This window comes from Oncorhynchus masou, chromosome 8 (genome assembly GCF_036934945.1).
Source record: "Oncorhynchus masou masou isolate Uvic2021 chromosome 8, UVic_Omas_1.1, whole genome shotgun sequence".
NCBI classification, from domain to species: Eukaryota; Metazoa; Chordata; class Actinopteri; order Salmoniformes; family Salmonidae; genus Oncorhynchus; species Oncorhynchus masou.
The window spans coordinates 1,553,267-1,579,554 of record NC_088219.1 but is presented as its reverse complement, the minus strand read 5'-3'; the positions used below and the strand labels follow the sequence as shown (position 1 = coordinate 1,579,554).

Here is a 26,288-nt window from a genome sequence, read left to right as displayed (position 1 = left end):
CCACCAAAAACCCTGAAATTTCCATCCCTAACTATAACATTTTCCGACAAGATAGAACTGCCGAAGGGGGCAGAGTTGCAGAGTTCTGTCTTACTATCCAGGTCTGTGCCCAAACAATGTGAGCTTCTACTTTTAAAAATCCACCTTTCCAGAAACAAGTCTCTAACCGTTGCCACTTGCTATAGACCACCTTCTGCCCCCAGCTGAACTGATTTCCCCCATCTATCTTCAGAGCTCGTGCTGTTAGGTGACCTAAATCGGGACATGCTTAACACCCCGGCCATCCTACAATTCAAGCTTAATGCCCTTAATCTCACACAAATTATCAATGAACCTACCAGGTACAACCCCAAATGCGTAAACATAGGCACCCTCATAGATATCATCCTAACCAACCTGCCCTCCAAATACACCTCTGCTGTCTTCAACAAGGATCTCAGCGATCACTGCCTCATTGCTTGGTTCCGTAATGGGTCTGTGGTCAAACGACCACCCCTCATCACTGTCAAACGCTCCCTGAAACACTTCAGCGAGCACGTCTTTCTAATCGACTGTGTTTCTAATCTCCAACAGTGCAGGTCAAAAAGACAAGTGACTGAATCAGTAATAGAAAAAGAAAACAAATAAAAATATATAGTTAACGGAGATGTGTGTGAAAGTTAACAGGTAGAGTCAGAAGGTTTAGAACACTTACTCTTTCCAGGATTTTTAAAATTTAAAATTTTTACTATTTTCTACATTGTCGAATAATAGTGAAGCCATCAACACATGTGGAATGAGGGTTTCTTTCCAGAGAGACATCAGGGATTGTAACTCTGTTTCACGTAAACATGGCTAAGGATATACTGTCTGAGTCCAGTCAGTTGGATTCTCAGTTCATTGCGCAGACAGGAATAAATATCTCTCCGGGAAGAAGAAAGGCAGTGGTGTATGTCTCATGATTAACTACTCATGGTGTGATTGTGATAACATACAGGAACTCAAATCCTTTTGTTCACCCGACATAGAATACCTCACAATCAAATGCCGACCATATTACCTCCCAAGAGAATTCTCTTCAGTTATAGTCACAGCTGTGTATATCCCCAGTCAAGTGGATGCCCTCAAAGGAAGTCGTTGGACTTTATGCAAACTGGAAAACACACATCCTGAGGCCGCATTTATTGTAGCAATTTAACAAAGCAAAAATTTGAGGAATTTAACAAAAGAAAAGGCTGCCATAGTTCTATCACCACATTGCCTGTAGTCGCACTGCTAAAACACTCGACAAGGAGAAGTTGGAATAGCAAGTAACTTCAAGATTGTTTTGAAAATGCGGACTGAGATACATTCTCCTCCGATAATAACATTGACGATAATACTGACACGGTGACTGAGTTAATCATTAAGTGCAGATGTTGTACCCGCTATGACTATTACTAAACCTCCACTCACCAGAAATCATGGATGGATGGCAGCATTCGCACAAAACTGAAAGTGCGAACCACCACATTTAACCATGACTGGGAATATGGCACAATATAAATATATAAATATAAACTGGCCAAAGAATAACAAACTCAGAAACTCAAAAAATAATATAAACAGAGTAGTTATTCCCTCCGTAAGACAATCAAACAGACAAAACGTCAGTATAGAGACAAAGTGGAGTTTGAATTCAACGGCTCAGACACGAGACGTATGTGGCAGGATCTATAGACAACCAGGGACTACAAAACAAAAACCAGCCACGTTGAGGACACCGACATCTTTCTTATGGACAAGCTAATCACCTTCTTCACCCACTTTAAGGACAACACAGTGCCACTGACGCAGCCCGCGTACCATGTAATAACATGGCTATATACAGGAAGTATCAGGTGTTAGCATGGCTATATACAGGAAGTACCAGGTAATATCATGGCAATATACAGGAAGTACCAGGTAATAACATGGCTATATACAGGGAGTACCAGGTAATAACATGGTTACATACAGGGAGTACCAGGTAATAACATGGCTATATACAGGGAGGTAATAATATGGTTATATACAGGGAGTACCCGGTAATAACATGGCTATATACAGGGAGTACCAGGTAATAACATGGTTATATACAGGGAGTACCAGGTAATAACATGGTTACATACAGGGAGTACCAGGTAATAACATGGCTATATACAGGGAGGTAATAATATGGTTATATACAGGGAGTACCCGGTAATAACATGGCTATATACAGGGAGTACCAGGTAATAACATGGTTATATACAGGGAGTACCAGGTAATAACATGGCTATATACAGGAAGGTAATAACATGGTTATATACAGGGAGTACCAGGTAATAACATGGTTATATACAGGGAGGTAATAACATGGTTATATACAGGGAGTACCAGGTAATAACATGGCTATATACAGGGAGTACCAGGTAAGAGCATGGCTATATACAGGAAGTACCGGGTAATATCATGGCTATATACAGGAAGTACCAGGTAATAGCATGGCTATATACAGGAAGTACCAGGTAATAACATGGCTATATACAGGGAGTACCAGGTAATAACATGGTTACATACAGGGAGGTAATACCATGGTTATATACAGGGAGTACCAGGTAATAACATGGCTATATACAGGGAGTACCAGGTAATAGCATGGATATATACAGGAAGTATCAGGTGTTAGCATGGCTATATACAGGAAGTACCAGGTAATAGCATGGTAATATACAGGAAGTACCAGGTAATAACATGGCTATATACAGGGAGTACCAGGTAATAACATGGTTATATACAGGGAGTACCAGGTAATACCATGGTTACATACAGGGAGTACCAGGTAATAACATGGTTACATACAGGGAGGTAATAACATGGTTATATACAGGGAGGTATTAACATGGTTATATACAGGGAGTACCAGGTAATAACATGGCTATATACAGGGAGTACCAGGTAATAACATGGCTATATACAGGAAGTACCAGGTAAGAGTATGGCTATATACAGGAAGTACCGGGTAATAACATGGTTATATACAGGGAGTACCAGGTAATAACATGGTTATATACAGGGAGTACCAGGTAATAACATAGTTACATACAGGGAGTACCAGGTAATAACATGGTTATATACAGGGAGGTAATAACATGGTTATATACAGAGAGTACCAGGTAATAACATGGCTATATACAGGGAGTACCAGGTAATAACATGGTTATATACAGGGAGGTAATAACATGGTTATATACAGGGAGTACCAGGTAGTAACATGACTATATACAGGGAGTACCAGGTAGTAACATGGCTATATACAGGGAGTACCAGGTAATAACATGGCTATATACAGGGAGTACCAGGTAATAACATGGTTATATACAGGGAGTACCAGGTAATAACATGGATATATACAGGGAGTACCAGGTAATACCATGGCTATATACAGGGAGTACCAGGTAATAACATGGTTATATACAGGGAGGTAAAAACATGGCTACATACAGGGAGTACCAGGTAATAACATGGCTATATACAGGGAGTACCAGGTAATAACATGGATATATACAGGAAGTACCAGGTAATAACATGGCTATATACAGGAAGTACCAGGTAATAACATGGCTATATACAAGGAGTACCAGGTAATAACATGGCTATATACAGGGAGTACCGGGTAATAACATGGATATATACAGGGAGTACCAGGTAATAACATGGATATATACAGGGAGTACAAGGTAATAACATAGTTACATACAGGGAGTACCAGGTAATAACATGGCTATAGACAGGGAGGTAGTAACGTGGCTATATACAGGAAGTACCAGGTAATAACATAAAATAAATTAAAATGTATAACTCAGAGAGAGAAACAGACCTTATAATGAATCCCAACGGGTACCCTATTCCCTATATAGTGCACTACTTTAGACCAGAGCCCTATGGCACCCTATTCCCTATATAGTGCACTACTTTAGACCAGGGCCCTATGGCACCCTATTCCCTATATAGTGCACTACTTTAGACCAGGGCCCTATGGCACCCTGTTCCCTATATAGTGCACTACTTTAGACCAGAGCCCCATGGCACCCTATTCCCTATATAGTGCACTACTTTAGACCAGAGCCCTATGGCACCCTATTCCCTATATAGTGCACTACTTTAGACCAGAGCCCTATGGCACCCTATTCCCTATATAGTGCACTACTTTAGACCAGAGCCCTATGACACTCTATTCCGTATGTAGTGCAGACATTTTTGTCACAAGTATATCACTACAAAGGGAAATAGGATGCCATTTAGGACAAAGTCCTTGAGTTCCGCAGTAATTCTGATTTTCATTTCTCATACCATCAATCACTATCACTGATTGGCTAGAATCCACACACCTGGTTAAACCAGTCTCTGTGTGTGTGTGTACTACCGCAGAAAAAACCAACACACACACACACACACACACACACACACACACACACACACACACACATCACAGAGTGTAGTAGAAGAGAACTAGCTTCTGACAAGCAGAATGACAAATCGCTCTGATAACTTTCCCAACGTTACGACAAGAATACCAATAAGTTACGTCTGTAGAAACACAGTCAGAGTGGAGCATGACTCCACAACAAAGCAGCTACGCCTGTAGAAACACAGTCAGAGTGGAGCATGACTCCACATTGAAGCAGCTACGCCTGTAGAAACACAGTCAGAGTGGAGCACGACTCCACATTGAAGCAGCTACGCCTGTAGAAACACAGTCAGAGTGGAGCATGACTCCACAACAAAGCAGCTACGCCTGTAGAAACACAGTCAGAGTGGAGCACGACTCCACATTGAAGCAGCTACGCCTGTAGAAACACAGTCAGAGTGGAGCACGACTCCACAACAAAGCAGCTACGCCTGTAGAAACACAGTCAGAGTGGAGCATGACTCCACATTGAAGCAGCTACGCCTGTAGAAACACAGTCAGAGTGGAGCATTTTTATTTTTTTTATTGAAACTTTATTTTACAAGTCAGTTAAGAACACATTATTTTTTACAATTACAATACAGCCTACCAAAGGGCAAAAGGCCTCCTGCGGGGACAGGGGCCTGGGATTAAAATTTTTAAATAAATCACACAAAGCAGCTATAACCGTCAGAGTGTCCATGATGAGTCTTTGAATGAAGAGATTGAGATAAAGCTGTCCAGTTTGTTCCAGTCGCTAGCTGCAGCGAACTGAAAAGAGGAGCGACCCAGGGATGTGTGTGCTTTGGGGACCTTTAACAGAATGTGACTGGCAGAACGAGTGTTTTTATGTGGAGGATGAGGGCTGCAGTAGATATCTCAGATAGGGGGAGTGAGGCCTAACAGGGTTTTATAAATAAGCATCAACCAGTGGGTCTTGCGACGGGTATACAGAGATGACCAGTTTACAGATGAGTATAGAGTGCAGTAATGTGTCCTAGAAGGAGCATTGGTGGCAAATCTGATGGCTGAATGGTGAAGAACATCTAGCCACTCGAGAGCACCCTTACCTGCCGATCTATAAATTACATCTTGGTGATCTAGCATGGGTAGGATGGTCATCTGAATCGGTGTTAGTTTGGCAGCTGAGGTGAAAGAGGAGCGATTATCATAGAGGAAACCAAGTCTAGATTTAACTTTAGACTGCAGCTTTGATATGTGCTGACAGAAGGACAGTGTACCGTCTAGCCATACTCCCAAGTACTTGTATTAGGTGACTACCTCAAGCTCTAAACCCTCAGAGGTCGAAATCACACCTGTGAGAAGAGGGGCATTCTTCTTACCTAACCACATGACCTTTGTTTTGGAGGTGTTCAGAAAATGGTTAAGGTTAGAGAAAGATTGTTGGACACTAAGAAAGCTTTGTTGTAGAGTGTTTAACACACAATCCTGGGAAAGGCCAGCTGAGTATAAGACTGTATCATCTGCATATAAATGGATTAGAGAGCTTCCTACTGCCTGAGCTATGTTGTTGATGTAAATTGAGAAGAGCGTAGGGCCTAGGATCAAGCCTTGGGGTACTCAGGTAGTGGCTGAGACTTTTCTGACTTTATACACCGCACTCTTTGAGAGAGGTAGTTAGCAAACCAGGCCAAAGACCCCTCAGAGACACCAATACTCCTTAGCCGGTCCACAAGAATGCAATGGTCTACCGTATCAAAAGCTTTGGCCAAGTCGATAAAAATAGCAGCAAAACATTGCTTAGAATCAAGGGCAACGGTGACATCATTGAGGAACTTTAAGGTTGCAGTGACACATCCATAACCTGAGTGGAAAACAGATTGCTTACCAGAGAGAATACTACAGACATCAAGAAAGCTAGTCAGTTGATTATTGACATGTTTGACTTTTGATAAACAGGGCAAAATAGAAACAGGCCTATAACAGTTAGGATCAGCTTGATCTCCTCCTTTAAATGAAGGATGGACCGTGGCTGCCTTCCAAGCACTGGGAACCTCCCCAGAGGAGAGAGACGGGTTAAAAAGGTCAGAGACAGGCTTGGTGATGATAGGGGCAGCAACCTTAAAGAAGAAAGGGTCTTAAAACCTGTTAAGGCTAGGGATAATACTGCCCCCTTTGGATGAATTGCGTGCCCATAGTAACCTGAAACAAAATCTGTCCAAAATTGCTAATATATGCATATAATAATTATTATTGGATAGAAAACACTCTAAAGCTTCTGAAACCGTTTGAATTATGTCTGTACGCACAGCAGAACTCACAGGGCAGGCAATCTCCCAAACTAGTTTTGGCATCCAGAAAGTTGTGGCAACTTTGACGTCATCGCCCCCACCCTTCCCAACCAGCTATGGATCTGGAAACACTTTCTATGTCTTCCACTAGATGTCCTCATTCAGTAGAGCATTTAATTGTGCAAATCCCGCGAACTTTGTCCCTTTGAGACGAAAAAGAGTGGGTGTCGCATTTATAACATCCGAAAGCTTGATTCTGCACTTCGTTTGACCAGTTTAGTCGACAAATAATATATAATTTTGAAGTTTTGATGCGCAACTGTTCTGGACCAGAAGTAATTTTTGGTGCATTTGAGCTGAAAGTGGTAGCATATGCTACTACATGGACACCCGAACTGAAACAAAATGATGTATTGGGTAAGTATGACTCCTTCCACTACATTCTGATCAAAGACCATCAAAGGTAAGGGAATATTTATGTTGTAATTTTGTATTTCTGTTGACTCCAACATAGCGGAGGAATATTGCTTACGTCTGAGCGCCGTCTCAGATTATTGCATAGTGAACTAATTCCGTAACGTTAAAAATAAACGTGACACAGCGGTTGCATTAAGAAGCAGTGTATTTTTCTAACTATATGTAGAACATGTATATTTAGTCAAAGTTTATGATGTGTATTTCTGTTATCTGGCGGAGCTTTCTATAATTTCTCCGGACATTTTCGAGCATTTTCTGAACATGGCGTCAATGTAAACGGAGATTTATGGATATAAATTGCATATTATTGAAAAAAACATAAATGTACTGTGTAACATGTCATATTACTGTCATCTGATGAAGATTTTCAAAAGGTTAGTGAATGATTTTTCTTTTAATCCTGCGTTTGTGATTGCATCTTTTGTTCGACAAAATGGCTGCATATCGTCTGTGTCTTTGTGGTGGTTTGACATAAATATGTGCTATGTTTTCGCCGTAAAACATTTTAGAAATCTGACACGCTGGGTAGATGAACAAGGTGTGTATCTTTCATTTGAGCTATTGGACTTGTTAATGTGTGGAGGTTAAATATTTCTAAGTGCGCCACCGTTTGAGTTGAGCGGGGGGGTGTGTGTGTCTGTACCGTTAACAAGTTTTTAACCATCTGACCCATGACTCTGCAGCGAAGCAGCTAAGTAGAAACCTGACTGCCCCTATGATCGCACCCCCCTAGGGGCAGACATAGAACACCTCAGTAAAGAACACTAAGCATTAATCAACATCAGAGTGGATAAAGGAGAGCTGAGGTTACAGGGACCAACATTCTCTGACTTTGTCAGTTTATTACAGACCATGTTGTCATGTCAACATTAGACCTGTGTTTGAATACTCACTATTTGTGACGTATAAATTATGCTTATTGGTCAAAGTATTGATAGAGTTAGTATGACACAGGTTCCGAGACGTCATACTACGTTTGCCAACATACGAAGTATACAAACGGTGGACACTATTTCCGTGCTTTTAGGGCCCATAATGCAATTCTTCAGAAAATGGTCGTGGCTTCACAACGTTTTCAGATTTGAAGAAAATACCGGAAAATATGTAGCCGAAGTCGGAACGATAGCCGATACAAATGAATTGCTTTAACTAATTATGACAAATGTTAAGAAAATGTTGAGCAATGTAATAAAGTAATGACTTTTAAAATAAGTTACGTTGCACGTTATGCTTGAGAATGGGCGGCAGGTATCCTCGTGGTTAGAGCATTAGACTAGTAACCGAATGGTTGCAAGATCGAATCCCCAAGCTGACAAGGTAACAATCTGTCGTTCTGCCCCTGAACAGGCAGTCAACCCACTGTTTCTAGGTCGTCATTGTAAATGATATTTTTTTCTTAACTGACTTGCCTAGTTAAATAAAGGTTTAAAAAAAAAATAATAATATTGGCTGACAATTAGTTAGTTACGCTATCCTTACAAACCGCACAGCATCTCATTACAGCTGTACTGGTATGTTAGCTAGCTACCTAACTTCAGTTGGCTACTAATACATTATATTAACTATATGCTATCTAACTAACTACCCAACGTTTATTGACTTGGTTATTCACCTCATTCTTACCTCAGTGGTATAGTCGTTGTGCGTTCCCAATGGACGTCGATAATTCTGGCTATCTGCTCTGATTTCAGAGCCGACACGTCTGAGTGTGACAGAATAACTGATGAACTTGTGAATGCTCAACAGCTGTTGAAAACACCTGAAATCGTAAAATGTCTAGCTTGTCTTTTTTATTATGCTAACAACCTAGCAAGAGGTTGCATAGCAACAGAATCAACTTCCGGTAGACAGGCGAAGCGCTGGTACGCTCAACTGAAAGGATACCGTTCAGATACAGTATACTAAAATGAATTAATAGTATATAATATGTTGTATAAACTATGTTAGTATGGGTACTCATTAAGTATGTAGTATACAGTGTGTTAGTATAAGTACTCATTAAGTATGTAGTATACAGTATGTTAGAATGGGTACTCATTAAGTATGTAGTATGTTAGTATGGGTTTAGGACAGACCGTGTTGCCATGTCAACATCAGACCATGTTTAGAACAGATTGTGTTGCCACGTCAACATTAGACCATGTTTAGGACAGACCATGTTGCCATGTCAACATTAGACCATGTTTAGAACAGACTGTGTTGTCGTGTCAACATTAGACCGTTGCAATCTCAACATTAGACCATGTTTAGAACAGACCGTGTTGCCGTGTCAACATTAGACCATGTTAAGAACAGACTGTGTTGCCGTGTCAACATTAGACTGTGTTGCCGTGTCAACATTAGACTGTGTCAGATGTAAAGAGTGAAAACTAGTGGATATTGGAGAGCTAAGGATGCATGGACCAAAGATTCCTTTCCTTCCATCCTTCGTTCTTTCTGTCTTTCTTTCAGTAAGAGGCCAGACATGCCATGTCACTGTGTTCATGTCGAGGTCATGGTACCGCCCGTCAACTGTCTACCCACAATGCATTAGGCTGCCACGCTGTGACTTAGCTGTGATGACCTGTCACTCTGGGCTAGGGGGATAGACAGGATGGAAATAGGGGAGACAGATATGAGAAGGGGATGGAGTGAGAGAGTGATGGAGAGCGTAGTGCAGATAGAGAAAAAGAAACAGAGAGGGAAGAGAGAGAGATAAGTAGAGAGGTTGAGAGATGGACAGTCTCTACTCTGTGTTGACTGACAGTCCCCTTTATACTAAGAAGGACTTTTTTATTGAACTGTAGTTGAGTGGTGGAAAGAAGGGGAGAGGAGAGGAGAAGAAAGAGTGGTAGAGAGGAGAAGAGAATGGTGGAGAAGAGAAGAGAGAGTAGTGGAGAGGAGAAGAGAGAGTGGAAGAGAGGAGAAGAGAGAGTGGTAGAGAGGAGAAGAGAGAGTGGTGGAGAGGAGAAGAGAGAGTGGTGGAGAGGAGAAGAGAATGGTGGAGATGAGAAGAGAATGGTGGAGATGAGAAGAGAGAGTAGTGGAGAGGAGAAGAGAGAGTGGTAGAGAGGAGAAGAGAGAGTGGTAGAGAGGAGAAGAGAGAGTGGTGGAGAGGAGAAGAGAGAGTGGTGGAGAGGAGGAGAGTGGTAGAGAGGAGGAGAGTGGTAGAGAGGAGAAGAGAGAGTGGTGGAGAGGAGAAGAGAGAGTGGTGGAGAGGAGAAGAGAGTGGTGGAGAGAAGAAGAGAGTGGTGGAGAGAAGAAGAGAGAGTGGTGGAGAGGAGAAGAGAGATTGGTGGAGAGAAGAAAGGAGAAGAGAGAGTGGTGGAGAAGAGAGAGTGGTGGAGAGGAGGAGAGGAAAAGAGAGAAGAGAGAGGACAGAAGAGGAGAGAGGAGAGAGGAAAGAAGAGGAGAGAGGAGAAGAGAGGAGGAGAGAGGAGAGAAGAGGAGAGAGGAGAAGAGAGGAGGAGAGAGGAGAGAGGAGAAGAGAGGAGGAGAGAGGAGAGAGGAGGAGAGGGGAGAGAGGAGGAGAGAGGAGAAGAGAGGAGGAGAGAGGAGAGAAGAAAGAAGAGGAGAGAGGAGAAGAGAAGAGGAGAGAGGAGAGAAGAGGAGAGAGGAGAAGAGAGGAGGTGAGAGGAGAAGGGAGGAGGAGAGAGGAGAGAAGAGAAGAGAGGAGGAGAGAGGAGAGAAGAGGAGAGAAGAGGAGAGAGGAGAAGAGAGGAGGAGAGGGGAGAGAGGGGGAGAGAGGAGAAGAGAGGAGAGAAGAGGAGAGAGGAGAAGAGAGGAGGAGAGAGGAGAGAGGAGAAGAGAGGAGAGATGAGAAGAGAGGAGGAGAGAGGAGAGAGGAGAAGAGTGGAGAGATGAGAAGAGTGGTGGATGGAAGAGAGGAGAGACAGTGACTACAGTATTCCAGACAGAAGCTCATATCCAGCTTCAGGTCTTATTCGGGATTAGCTGCTCACGTGCACCTTTCATATCCCTCTCAGAAGTATCCCTGTATCCATGAATAAACAGAATATTCCTCATTGAAATGGGATAAACGGAATAGGAAGTGAAATCTGGACACGGACGGTAGGCCGACAATACAACCTCTCACGTGTAATATAATATTCACTCCTGCACAATTATGCATTTTGTTGCAGTGAAATTATACAACAATAACGTTGATTTAGTCTTGGGAACAGGCGTGGAGAAATATATGATTTATTTACTTCGGCATCTCATGAGAAAATGTGAACGGGCGTGTAATGTGTTATCTTTGACACTGTTATGCAAGCAGACAGTATTCCAACCACATCAGATATGCACCCAAGACCAACTGAAGTCTTAAAACCGGTCAAACGGATAAGATTTGGACATATTGCACAGGATCAATCTTTCTACTGTTTTGGATGTTATTGAGTTTTCTCCCCGGTCCCTAAAGGAAATAGAACACTTTACCAGTGTTAACAACATTACTAATGCATTCATTCTATCAATGTAAGACAGTATTCTGCTGAGCACTGCTTTACTTAGTCTTCTGGGGAAACAAGTTATGACAGAAGAGAAGCTGTATGTATCTAACTATAGTTGACGAACAAATGGCCAACCAAATGTCAGAAATTATAATACTGGCCTACCAAATGTCAGAAATTATAATACTGGCCAACCAAATGTCAGAAATTATAATACTGGCCAACCAAATGTCAAAAATTATAATACTGGCCAACCAAATGTCAGAAATTATAATACTGGCCAACCAAATGTCAGAAATTATAATACTGGCCAACCAAATGTCAGAAATTATAATACTGGCCAACCAAATGTTAGAAATTATAATACTGGACAACCAAATGTCAGAAATTATAATACTGGCCAACCAAATGTCAGAAATTATAATACTGGCCAACCAAATGTCAGAAATTATAATACTGGACAACCAAATGTTAGAAATTATAATACTGGCCAACCAAATGTTAGAAATTATAATACTGGACAACCAAATGTCAGAAATTATAATACTGGCCAACCAAATGTCAGAAATTATAATACTGGCCAACCAAATGTCAGAAATTATAATACTGGCCTACCAAATGTTAGAAATTATAATACTGGCCAACCAAATGTTAGAAATTATAATACTGGACAACCAAATGTCAGAAATTATAATATGGCCTATCAAATGTCTACCAAATTATAATATGGCCTATCAAATGTCTACCAAATTATAATATGGCCTATCAAATGTCTACCAAATTATAATATGGCCTATCAAATGTCAGCAATTATAATATGGCCTATCAAATGTCAGTAATTATAATATGGCCTATCAAATGTCAGTAATTATAATATGGCCTATCAAATGGCAGAAATTATAATATGGCCTATCAAATGTCAGTAATTATAACATGGCCTATCAAATGGCAGAAATTATAACATGGCCTATCAAATGTCAGTAATTATAACATGGCCTATCAAATGGCAGAAATTATAATATGGCCTATCAAATGTCAGTAATTATAACATGGCCTATCAAATGGCAGAAATTATAATATGGCCTATCAAATGGCAGAAATTATAATATGACCTATCAAATGGCAGAAATTATAATATGGCCTATCAAATGGCAGAAATTATAATATGGCCTATCAAATGGCAGTAATTATAATATGGCCTATCAAATGGCAGTAATTATTATATGACTTATCAAATGGCAGAAATTATAACATGGCCTATCAAATGGCAGTAATTATTATATGACCTATCAAATGACAGAAATTATAAGCAGAAACCTGTCTATATTAGGGGTGAAAGTAACCAGTAGTCCATTATAGTAAATTATTTATAGTAAATTAATTATAATACATTAATTATAATTCAAAAAGTATAGTAAATTCATGATAGTAAATTAATTATAATAAATTCATTATAGTAAATTAATTAAAGTAAATTAAATGATTATGGTGGATAGAACTGGGCAGGTATAGCCTACTTTCTGAAGCGATTTGTTCAACAATTAGATGAAAACATCATCACCCATGATATGTGAAACGGAGCCAGCGCAGACCGTGAAAACAACAGTAAAATGGATGACATGTTGACATGTCACAGTATCCCGTCTAACATCAGCATTTCCCAGGCATCTTACCCGGGATTCACTTAACATAGCTTTTTCAGGTTATTGTAATCAGGGATATGATGTTTATATGTGTCTACTAAAAACAGAAGACTGTTGCGATCGTTGTCTAAATAAGTGGACCTAGGCGCAGCGTGAGTAGAGTTCCACATTTTATTAATAGTGAACTTCCAAACAACAACAACATATAACGGTTGAAACCGACGTGGCACAATGGCACTAACACAAAACAATATCCCACATCCCAGGTGGGAAAAAGGACAAACTAAATATGATCCCCAATTAGAGGCAACGATATTCAGCTGCCTCCAATTGGGAAGCATATACACACACCAACATAGAAATATAATACCTAGAAACACCCCTAGTCACGCCCTGACCGAAAACAATGGTCAGGGCGTGACAGTACCCCCCCCCCCTCCAAAGGTACGGACTCCGACCGCAAAACCTGAAACTGGATGGGGAGGGTTAGGGTGGGCAAGTAGCGTCAGTGGTGGCTCCGGTGCAGCACTGCAGACGTAGCACCCGCTCAGACCGCGGATCCGTCCATGGAGCAGGACTGGACGCCATGCCTGAACTGGACACTGACGCAGAGGAAGGCTTCGGCCATGGAGCGGGACTGGACACCGTGCCTGGACTGGGCATCGGCACATTGGAAGGCTCCGGCCATAGCACCGGTGCAGGAAGCTCCGGGCCGTGGACCGTCACTGGAAGCTCCGGGCCGTGGACCGTCACTGGAAGCTCCGGGCCGTGGACCGTCACTGGAAGCTCCGGGCCGTGGACCGTCACTGGAAGCTCCGGGCCGTGGACCGTCACTGGAAGCTCCGGGCCGTGGACCGTCACTGGAAGCTCCGGGCCGTGGACCGTCACTGGAGGCTCCGGGCCGTGGACCGTCACTGGAGGCTCCGGACTGTACACACGCACTGGTGGACGGGAGCCGGCACAGGACGTACCGGGCTGGGGAGGCGCACAGGAGGCCTTGTGCGTGGAGCCGGCACAGGTGGCACCGGACTGATGACACGCTCTTCAGGGCGGGTGCGGGGAGCCGGCACAGGACGTACCGGGCTGGGGAGGCGCACTGGAGGCCTGGTGCATGGAAACGGCACAGGTTTAACCGGACTGATGACACTCTCTTCAGGGCAAGGTGCAGAATACACCTAACCAACATCCCTCTCCGTTCTCCCTCCTCCAACTGCTCCATTGACTCCCAGCTCTCTCCTCGTCTCGGCCAACCGCCACTTGTTCCCCCCCAAAACAAATTTTGGGGTTGCCCTTAGGCTCCTTGTGGCCGCGGACCCCGGCATCGTCAATGTCCTCCATTAGGAAGGGTCTCGCATCCACCTCACGCCCTGACCATAGAGGGCTCTCTATGGTCAGGGCGTGACAATACTTGAGTATCCCGATTAAAAACAGGATGTTGGTGTGTGGCTTTTCAATCTCTCTGTCCTTTGATACACCTGTACTGACCTCGCTAGCTGGATAGAAGTGGGGGTGAAACAAGTAGTGGCTCTGGTGGTTGATGTCCTTGAAGATTTTTTTGCCTTCCTGTGACATCGGGTGTTGTAGGTGTCATGGAGGGCAGATAGTTTGTCCCCGGTGATGCGTTGTGCAGACAGCATCACCCTCTGGAGAGCCTTGTGGTTGTGGTTGTGTGCAGTTGCTGTACCAGGCGGTGATACAGCCTGACAGGATGCTCTCAATTGTGCATCTGTAAAAGTTTGTGAAAGTATTCGGTTTCAAGCCTCCTGAGTTTGAAGAGGAGCTGTTGGACCTTCTTCACCACACGATCTGTGTGGGTGGACCATTTCAGATTGTCGGTGATATGTACACAGAGGAACTTAAAACTTTCCAACTTCTCCACTGCTATTCCGTCGGTGTGGACAGGGGGGTGCTCACTTTGCTGTTTCCTGAAGTTCATGATCATCACTTTTGTTTTGTTGACATTGAGTGAGAGGTTATTTTCCTGACACCACACTCCAAAGGCCCTCACCTCCTCCCTGTAGGCTGTCTTGTCGTTGTTGGTTAATCAAGCCTACCACTGTTGTGTCGTCTGCAAATTTGATGTTTGAGTTGGAGGTGTGCATGGCCACACAGTTGTGGGTGAACAGGGAGCACAGTAGAGGGCTGAGAACGCACCCTTGTGGGATGCGGATCAGCTGAGTGGAGATGTTTCCTACCTTCACCACCTGGGGCGGCCTGTCAGGACCCTCGGAGTGTGGTGTCAGGACCCAGTGGAACAAGGTAGGGTCCAGAAACAGGGTCTCAAGCTTAATGTTTGAGGAGTACTCTGGTGTTGAATGCTGAGCTGTAGTCAATGAACAACATTCTTACATAGGTATTCCTCTTGTCCAGATGGGTTAGGGCAGTGTGCAGAGTGATGGCAATTGCATTGTCTGTCGACATATTGGGGCGGTAAGCAAATTGGAGTGGGTCGAGGATATGATCCTTGACTAGTCTCTCAAAGCACTTCATGATGACAGAAGTGAGTGCTATGGGGCGGTAGTCATTTAGTTCAGTTACCTTAGCCTTCTTCGGAACAGGAACAATGGTGGCCATCTTGAAGCATGTGGGGACAGCAGACTGGGATAGGGATTGATTGAATATGTCCGTAAACACACCAGCCAGCTGGTCTGCGCATGCTCTGAGGACACAGCTAGGGATGCCGTCTGGGCCTGCAGCCTTGCAAGGGTTAACACGTTTAAATGTTTTACTCACGTCGGCCACAGAGAAGGAGAGCCCACAGTCTTTGGTAGCGTGGCTGTGTCGGTGGGACTATTGTCCTCAAAGCACTCAAAGAAGTTGTTTAATTTGTCTGGGAGCAAGACGTCAATGTCCGAGACGGGGCTGGTTTTCTTTTTGAAATCCGTGATTGACTGTAGACCCTGCCACATACATCTCGTGTTTGAGCCGTTGAAATCGCGCTGGTACCTGTCTGGTCGACCTGGAACTGACGCTACTACGGGACTGAACTATTATCCGCATAAGCCCTGGCACCCACTTGGCTTCCGTGTTGCACCACCATAGGGGGGGGAGATCAAATCACCTGTTTTCGTCTTTTAACATTAATAACTCAAAAAGTACATGTCCAATCTGGAGGGCGCACATTTCCATGTCATCAAAACAGTATTTCATGGTCAGATTTGCCATAATGAGGGCGGGAGAGGGTCTTGTATGCATCGTTGAAGTTAGAGTAGCAAGGGGTCGAGTGTGTTACTCGCTCGTGTACTGCAATAGATATGCTGATAGGTAGACTTGTTCTTAGATTAGCTTCATTAAAATCCCCAGTTACAATTAATGCAGCTTTAGGATATATGTGGTTTCCAGGTTGCATAAAGTCCAGTGAAGTTCCTTGAGGGCCGTCTTGGTGTCCGCTTGCGGGGGAATATACACGGCTGTGACGATAACCGAGGAGAGGTCCTTGAGGGCCGTCTTGGTGTCCGCTTGCGGGGGAATATACACGGCTGTGACGATAACCGAGGAGAGGTCCTTGAGGGCCGTCTTGGTGTCCGCTTGCGGGGGAATATACACGGCTGTGACGATAACCGAGGAGAGGTCCTTGAGGGCCGTCTTGGTGTCCGCTTGCGGGGGAATATACATGGCTGTGACGATAACCGAGGAGAGGTCTCTTGGGAGATATTTCATCTTAGCTGCTCTGTCACTGCTCATCCATATATTTTATATTTATATATTCTCATCCCATTCCTTTACTAGATTGTGTGTATTAGGTTTTGTTGTGGAATTGTTAGATATTACCTGTTAGATATTAGGTTTTGTTGTGGAATTGTTAAATATTACCTGTTAGATATTAGGTTTTGTTGTTGAATAGTTAGATATTACCGGTTAGATATTAGGTTTTGTTGCGGAAATGTTAGATATTACCTGTTAGATATTAGGTTTTGTTGTTGAATAGTTAGATATTACCGGTTAGATATTAGGTTTTGTTGCGGAAATGTTAGATATTACCTGTTAGATACTGCTGCACTGTCGGATCTATGCATAAGTATTTCACTACATTCGCAATAACATCTGATAACCATGTGTATGTGACCAATAACATCTGCTAACCATGTGAACAATAACATCTGATAACCATGTGTATGTGACCAATAACATCTGCTAACCATGTGAACAATAACATCTGATAACCATGTGTATGTGACCAATAACATCTGCTAACCATGTGACCAATAACATCTGATAACCATGTGTATGTGACCAATAACATCTGCTAACCATGTGACCAATAACATCTGCTAACCATGTGACCAATAACATCTGCTAACCATGTGACCAATAACATCTGATAACCATGTGACCAATAACATCTGCTAACCATGTGACCAATAACATCTGCTAACCATGTGACCAATAACATCTGCTAACCATGTGACCAATAACAGCTGATAACCATGTGCATGTGACCAATAACATCTGATAACCATGTGCATGTGACCAATAACATCTGCTAACCATGTGTATGTGACCAATACCATCTGCTAACCATGTGTATGTGACCAATATCATCTGCTAACCATGTGCATGTGACCAATAACATCTGATTTGATTTGATGTTGGAATGCTGGACTGACTGCTCTAAATGTGTGTGATGTAAATGTGGATGTGTGTGGTGATGCCAAAATAAACATTTTACATTATATTCTATTGCAGGTTTCGTCACCCTGGGGAAACAGTCCCAGCATTGGGGAAGAGGTGGAGGTAAATGTTCATGAAGAATCTGAGCATGAGGAGACCGGACACACAGCGGGAGTCTCAGTCCCAGTCCTTGTCCCAGTCCTAGTCCTAGTCCCAGTCCTAGTCTCAGTCCTAGTCTCAGTCCCTAGTCCCAGTCCCTAGTCCCAGTCCCTAGTCCCAGTCCCAGTCCTAGCTCTAGAAAATCACCCCTTAATAGAGGGGAGGCTGATAGCGAAGGACCTGGGGCACATCCTTACTGTCCTGAAGTATCGGCTAGACCGATACAGAAGACACCCTGTGGTCGCCACATGCCTCACCTAGGAGGAACACAACACAGAGGACACAGGAGAGGACTGAGAGGACTGAGAGGACTGAGAGGACTGAGAGGACTGAGAAGGACTGAGAAGGACTGAGAGGACTGAGAGGACTGAGAAGGACTGAGAAGGACTGAGAGGACTGAGAGGACTGAGAGGACTGAGAAGGACTGAGAGGACTGAGAGGACTGAGAAGGACTGAGAAGGACTGAGAGGACTGAGAGGACTGAGAAGGACTGAGAAGGACTGAGAAGGACTGAGAAGGACTGAGAAGGACTGAGAAGGACTGAGAGGACTGAGAAGGACTGAGAGGACTGAGAAGGACTGAGAGGACTGAGAAGGACTGAGAGGACTGAGAAGGACTGAGAGGACTGAGAAGGACTGAGAAGGACTGAGAAGGACTGAGAGGACTGAGAAGGACTGAGAAGGACTGAGAGGACTGAGAGGACTGAGAGTACTGAGAGGACTGAAAAGGACTGAGAGGACTGAGAGGACTGAGAGGACTGAGAAGGACTGAGAGGACTGAGAAGGACTGAGAAGGACTGAGAGGACTGAGAAGGACTGAGAGGACTGAGAGGACTGAGAGGACTGAGAAGGACTGAGAAGGACTGAGAGGACTGAGAAGGACTGAGAGGACTGAGAGGACTGAGAAGGACTGAGAGTACTGAGAGGACTGAGAGGACTGAGAAGGACTGAGAGGACTGAGAAGGACTGAGAGGACTGAGAGGACTGAGAAGGACTGAGAAGGACTGAGAAGGACTGAGAGGACTGAGAAGGACTGAGAGGACTGAGAGGACTGAGAAGGACTGAGAGGACTGAGAAGGACTGAGAAGGACTGAGAAGGACTGAGAAGGACTGAGAGGACTGAGAGGACTGAGAGGACTGAGAAGGACTGAGAGGACTGAGAAGGACTGAGAGGACTGAGAAGGACTGAGAGGACTGAGAGGACTGAGAAGGACTGAGAGGACTGAGAGGACTGAGAAGGACTGAGAAGTACTGAGAGGACTGAGAGGACTGAGAGGACTGAGAAGGACTGAGAGGACTGAGAAGGACTGAGAGGACTGAGAAGGACTGAGAAGGACTGAGAAGGACTGAGAGGACTGAGAAGGACTGAGAAGGACTGAGAGGACTGAGAGGACTGAGAAGGACTGAGAGGACTGAGAGGACCATGAGGACCGAGAGGACCGAGAGGGACTGAGAGGACCGAGAGGACCGAGAAGGACTGAGAGTACTGAGAGGACTGAGAGGACTGAGAGGACTGAGAGGACTGAGAAGGACTGAGAGGACTGAGAAGGACTGAGAGGACTGAGAAGGACTGAGAGGACTGAGAGGACTGAGAGGACTGAGAAGGACTGAGAAGGACTGAGAGGACTGAGAGGACTGAGAGGACTGAGAAGGACTGAGAAGGACTGAGAGGACTGAGAGGACTGAGAGGACTGAGAAGGACTGAGAGGACTGAGAGGACTGAGAGGACTGAGAAGGACTGAGAAGGACTGAGAGGACTGAGAAGGACTGAGAGGACTGAGAGGACTGAGAAGGACTGAGAAGGACTGAGAGGACTGAGAGGACTGAGAAGGACTGAGAGGACTGAGAAGGACTGAGAGGACTGAGAAGGACTGAGAAGGACTGAGAGGACTGAGAAGGATGAAACCATGCTCTGTCTGAAACGACTGTCTATCAACTTCAGCACAGAAAAAGTAGGGAAACGCTCCACCAGCCCCCTCTGGCACTCCGCCCATGGCCCCGCCGTGGCACCGCCTGTGGCCCCGCCCATGGCACCGCCCATGGCCCCGCCCGTGACCCCGCCCGTGGCCCCGCCCATGGCACCGCCCATGGCCCCGCCCGTGGCCCCGCCCGTGGCACTGCCCGTGGCCCCGCCCGTGGCACCGCCCATGGCCCCGCCCGTGGTCGCACACATGGTACCACCCTCAGTTTCTTCAGAATTTGTTGGTTCATCTCTCTCTCAGTTGTATCAGTTACTGTTGCTGCTGTAGTAGCTCTAGATTTACAAACCATGTTCATTCATTTGAAGACACCGCCTGCTAGCTCCCAGCGGAAGTGTGAGTCTGAGGTGCCAGGAGTCTGCAGTGACTTCTGTCAGCACTGGTTACACTGCAGGGGTGTGCAGTGACTTCTGTCAGCACTGGTTCCACTGTAGTGACTTCTGTCAGCACTGGTTACACTGCAGGGGTGTGCAGTGACTTCTGTCAGCACTGGTTCCACTGTAGTGACTTCTGTCAGCACTGGTTACACTGCAGGGGTGTCCAGTGACTTCTGTCAGCACTGAATCCACTGCAGTGATTTCTGTCAGCACTGATTCCACTGCAGTGATTTCTGTCAGCACTGGTTCCACTGCAGTGATTTCTGTCAGTACTGGTTCCACTGCAGGGGTGTGCAGTGATTTATTTATTGTGATGGAAGTCGAGATTTAATTGTTTTTCATATGCAATTATTTATGTCTAAAATATGATCTATTTATTTATTCAGCTCATCTGTGTATTATTTCCTTTACTTTTCTCTGACACACAAACTCCAACAGTGTTTTCATGTTTTATGTCCATGCACGTCACTGGAATTAACATTTTATTTGACGTAAATTATTCAAATTCATTTATATTTTATTATTAAACTGTTATCTACTTTCTCAAAACATAAGATTCATCTATAAAACAAATTATGAGACCTTATTTAGCTGCAACTGAAGAAAATGTTGTTGAAGAACCATTTTTAAGAGTTCACAGGTGGGAGCACCGGGCTACGCAATGAAAAGTTGACGGGCAAGATTCATTTATTTTAACCGGAAGGCAACTAGTCAACTATCTAGTAAATATTCCAGACACAGACAGGTTGGTGGCTCTTTTTTTTTTCTTTTTTTTTTAAATGTTTCCATTTATTTTAACTAGGCAAGTTAATTAAGAACAAATTCTTATTTACAACGACAGCCTAGGAACAGTGGGTTAACTGGTCTAGGAACAGTGGGTTAACTGGTCTAGGAACAGTGGGTTAACTGGTCTAGGAACAGTGGGTTAACTGGTCTAGGAATAGTGGGTTAACTGGTCTAGGAACAGTGGGTTAACTGGTCTAGGAACAGTGGGTTAACTGGTCTAGGAACAGTGGGTTAACTGACCTAGGAACAGTGGGTTAACTGACCTAGGAACAGTGGGTTAACTGGTCTAGGAACAGTGGGTTAACTGGTCTAGGAACAGTGGGTTAACTGACCTAGGAACAGTGGGTTAACTGACCTAGGAACAGTGGGTTAACTGGTCTAGGAACAGTGGGTTAACTGGTCTAGGAACAGTGGGTTAACTGGTCTAGGAACAGTGGGTTAACTGGTCTAGGAACAGTGGGTTAACTGACCTAGGAACAGTGGGTTAACTGACCTAGGAACAGTGGGTTAACTGACCTAGGAACAGTGGGTTAACTGACCTAGGAACAGTGGGTTAACTGACCTAGGAACAGTGGGTTAACTGACCTAGGAACAGTGGGTTAACTGACCTAGGAACAGTGGGTTAACTGACCTAGGAACAGTGGGTTAACTGACCTAGGAACAGTGGGTTAACTGACCTAGGAACAGTGGGTTAACTGGTCTAGGAACAGTGGGTTAACTGGTCTAGGAACAGTGGGTTAACTGGTCTAGGAACAGTGGGTTAACTGGTCTAGGAACAGTGGGTTAACTGGTCTAGGAACAGTGGGTTAACTGGTCTAGGAACAGTGGGTTAACTGGTCTAGGAACAGTGGGTTAACTGGTCTAGGAACAGTGGGTTAACTGGTCTAGGAACAGTGGGTTAACTGGTCTAGGAACAGTGGGTTAACGGTCTAGGAACAGTGAGTTAACTGGCATAGGAACAGTGGGTTAACTGGCATAGGAACAGTGAGTTAACTGGTCTAGGTACAGTGGGTTAACTGACCTAGGAACAGTGGGTTGACTGCCTTGTTCAGGGGCAGAACAACAGGTTTTTACGCTGTCAGCTCGGGGATTCAATCTAGGAATCTTTTAACAAAATGAAAAGGATATATCTTGTAATTGAACAAAATAGTAAGGTGGCCAATAACCATATGCCGATGATACGGGATGTATTTTGTAGCGAATCCGCTCATCAAAAAAAAGCTGAAAGTAGTATTTCCACTGAAATGTCAAACATGCTAATTGCTAACCTGTTAGCTAACATTTTTACAGAACCAATAACCACAAAACATTGATGGCTTGATCACAGGATAACACTGTTGAAGGTAACTTGTAACAGGTATATTTCTGTAGAATGCTAATGCTATGCTACTGTTATGCTAATGCTATGCTAATGTTATGCTAATGCTATGCTAATGCTATGCTAATGCTATGCTGATAATGCAGGGTTTCAGTTAAACTGAAGCATGCTGACACCTTTACAGGAATTCATCATGGTGCCTATTCATCATGGTGCCTATTCATCATGGTGCCTATTCATCAGGTGCCTATTCATCATGGTGCCTATTCATCATGGTGCCTATTCATCAGGTGCCTATTCATCATGGTGCCTATTCATCATGGTGCCTATTCATCATGGTGCCTATTCATCATGGTGCCTATTCATCAGGTGCCTATTCATCAGGTGCCTATTCATCATGGTGCCTATTCATCATGGTGCCTATTCATCATGGTGCCTATTCATCATGGTGCCTATTCATCATGGTGCCTATTCATCAGGTGCCTATTCATCAGGTGCCTATTCATCATGGTGCCTATTCATCATGGTGCCTATTCATCATGGTGCCTATTCATCATGGTGCCTATTCATCAGGTGCCTATTCATCAGGTGCCTATTCATCATGGTGCCTATTCATCATGTTGCCTATTCATCACGGTGCCTATTCATCATGGTGCCTATTCATCAGGTGCCTATTCATCAGGTGCCTATTCATCATGGTGCCTATTCATCATGGTGCCCATTCATCATGGTGCCTATTCATCATGGTTCCCATTCATCATGGTGCCTATTCATCATGGTGCCTATTCATCAGGTGCCTATTCATCATGGTGCCTATTCATCATGGTGCCTATTCATCAGGTGCCTATTCATCATGGTGCCATACCTGTTTCCTCATCGATGGAGAAGCTGCCGATCCCACTGCCTCCTCTGACAGAGTACCTGACGACCCCCTCGTCTCCCCCCTCGTCTCTAGCACTGACCACCAGGACACTGGTCCCTACTCTGCTGTTCTCCTTCACACTGCCCCGCACAGCAAACTCAGAGAAGTATGGAGAGAACAGGTTCTCATCCACATCCACCACCTGGAGAGAAGGAGAGAGAGAGAGGACAGGTGAGGAGAGAGAGAGAGAGAGAGGACAGGTGAGGAGAGGAGAGAGAGGACAGGTGAGGAGAGGAGAGAGAGGACAGGTGGGGAGAGGAGAGAGAGGACAGGTGGGGAGAGGAGAGGAGAGAGAGGACAGGTGAGGAGAGAGAGAGAGACGGGTGAGGAGATGAGAGAGAGAGAGGACAGGTGAGGAGAGGAGAGGAGAGAGAGGACAGGTGAGGAGAGGAGAGAGAAGACAGGTGATGAGAGGAGACAGGTGAGGAGAGAAGAAAGAGGACAGGTGAGGAGAGAGAGGACAGGTGGGGAGAGGAGAGGAGAGGACAGGTGGGGAGAGAAGAGAGAGAGAGACGGGTGAGGAGATGAGAGAGAGGACAGGGGAGGAGAGGAGAGGAGAGAGAGGACAGGTGGGGAGAGAAGAGAGAGAGAGAGGACGGGTGAGGAGAGAAGAGAGAGAGAGGACAGGTGAGGAGAGGAGAGAGAGGACAGGTGAGGAGAGAAGGAGAGAGAGGACAGGTGAGGAGAGGAGAGAGAGGACAGGTGGGGAGAGGAGAGGAGAGAGAGGACAGGTGAGGAGAGGAGAGAGAGGACAGGTGGGGAGAGAGAGAGAGAGAGAGAGAGGACAGGTGAGGAGAGGAGAGAGAGGACAGGTGAGGAGAGGAGAGGAGAGAGAGGACAGGTGGGAGAGAAGAGAGAGAGAGAGGACAGGTGAGGAGAGGAGAGAGAGGACAGGTGAGGAGAGGAGAGGAGAGAGAGGACAGGTGGGGAGAGAAGAGAGAGAGAGAGGACGGGTGAGGAGATGAGAGAGAGAGAGAGGACAGGTGAGGAGAGGAGAGAGAAGACAGGTGAGGAGAGGAGACAGGTGAGGAGAGGAGAGAGAAGACAGTTGAGGAGAGAAGAGAGAGAGGACAGGTGAGGAGAGAAGAGAGAGAGAGGACAGGTGAGGAGAGAAGAGAGAGGACAGGTGAGGAGAGGAGAGAGAGAGGACAGGTGAGGAGAGAGAGAGCACAGGTGAGGAGAGGAGAGAGAGCACAGGTGAGGAGAGAGAGAGCACAGGAGAGGAGAGAGAGAGAGCACAGGTGAGGAGAGGAGAGAGAGAGCACAGGTGAGGAATGAAGACAGAGAGAGAGAGACCGATCTGCAGCCCCTGGACAGATTCCTGCTGTACCCAGATAACCTTGTCCTACGGTCACCAACAGGAACTTAACATTATTTAGGAATACAGCATCAACTGGACAATGAACATCAACTTTCAGAAAACTTTTTCCAGAAAAAGGTTATGAATCAGACCAGCAGACACTACTTCAAATGAGGGAATATCATAGTTAAACATGTACAATGGGCCAATGGGACGAAACACAGCCTCAGCAACCACCAATTGGCTATAGAAAAAGGGAGACACAAATAGACATGGCCGCCCAAAGAGGAGTGTCTATCTGTAACGCTTGTCGTCTGGGGAAGGAGAGGAGGACCAAGGTGCAGCGTGGTAATGTCCATATTTTAAATATTTTAATGAGCACTGAAAACAAAACAATAATCAACCAACAAACAGTCCTGTAAGGTGCAACACAACACTAAACAGAAAATAACCACCCACAAAACACAATGGAAAGCAGGCTACCTAAATATGGTTCTCAATCAGGGACAACGATTGACTGCTGCCAGGCCAAACACAGAAATAGAAAATCATAGACAAACTAACATAGACAACCCACACAACTCACGCCCTGACCATACTAAAACAAAAGACAAAACAAAGGAACTAAGGTCAGAATGTGACACTATCTGGTCACTGAACGGGTAGAGACAGAGACGCACCCCCTCCTCTAGGGGCGGTATCTGCAGTATCATCAACAGCAGACTCCAACATTTCCCCAGTCAAAACAATGTTCTGGGCAAATGTCAAAGTGACTTCTTACCAAAATATAGTACGACAGACCACGTAATCACCCTGCACACCTTTATGGACAAACCAACAAACCAAATCAAAAGCAAAGTCTTTTCATGTTTTGTTGATTTCAAAAAAGCTTTCGACTCAAATTGGCCTGAGAGTCTGCTATACAAACTGATTGAAAGTGGTGTTGGGGAAAAACTAATTACATTATAAAATATATGTACACAAACAACAAAGTGTACAGTTAAAATGAGCAATAAACACACAGATTTCATTCCTCTGGGCTGTTCCGTGAAACAGGGATGCAGCTTGAGCCCCACCCTCTTCAACATTTATATCAATGAATTGGTGAGGGCACTAGAACAGTCTGCAGCACCCGGCCTCACCCTACCAGAATCTGGTCTAATTTCTACTGTTTGCTGATGCTCTGGTGCTTCTGTCACCAACCAGGAAGGGCCTACAGCAGCACCTAGATCTTCTGCACAGATTATGTTAAACCTGGGCCCTGACAGTTAATCTCAGTAAGACAAAAAATAATGGTGTTACAAAAAAGGTCCATTAGCCAAGACAACAAATACATGTTCTATCTAGACACCGTTCCCCTAGAGCACAAAAATAATTATACCTACCTTGACCTAAACATCAGCACCACAGGTAACTTCCACAAAGCTGTGAACGATCCAAAAGACAAGGAAGAAGGGCCTTCTATGCCGTCAAAAGGAACACAAAATTCAACATCCCAATTTGGATCTGGCAAAAAAATGATTGAATCAGTTATCAAACCCATTGTCCTCTATGGTTGCGAGGTCAACTAAGAATTCCCAAAATGGGACAAACACCCAATTGA

General features: G+C 44.6%; 1 protein-coding gene across 1 annotated transcript in view; it reads right to left on the bottom strand.

Moving 5' to 3' along the window:
• LOC135543701 (protocadherin Fat 3) overlaps positions 1-26,288 on the bottom strand; it is a 290,068-nt gene that overhangs the window by 195,248 nt on the left and 68,532 nt on the right. The window contains exon 20 of the mRNA XM_064971068.1: positions 23,329-23,527. Within this exon, the coding sequence (XP_064827140.1) occupies positions 23,329-23,527 (199 nt within the window). The remainder of the gene's footprint in view (positions 1-23,328; positions 23,528-26,288) is intronic.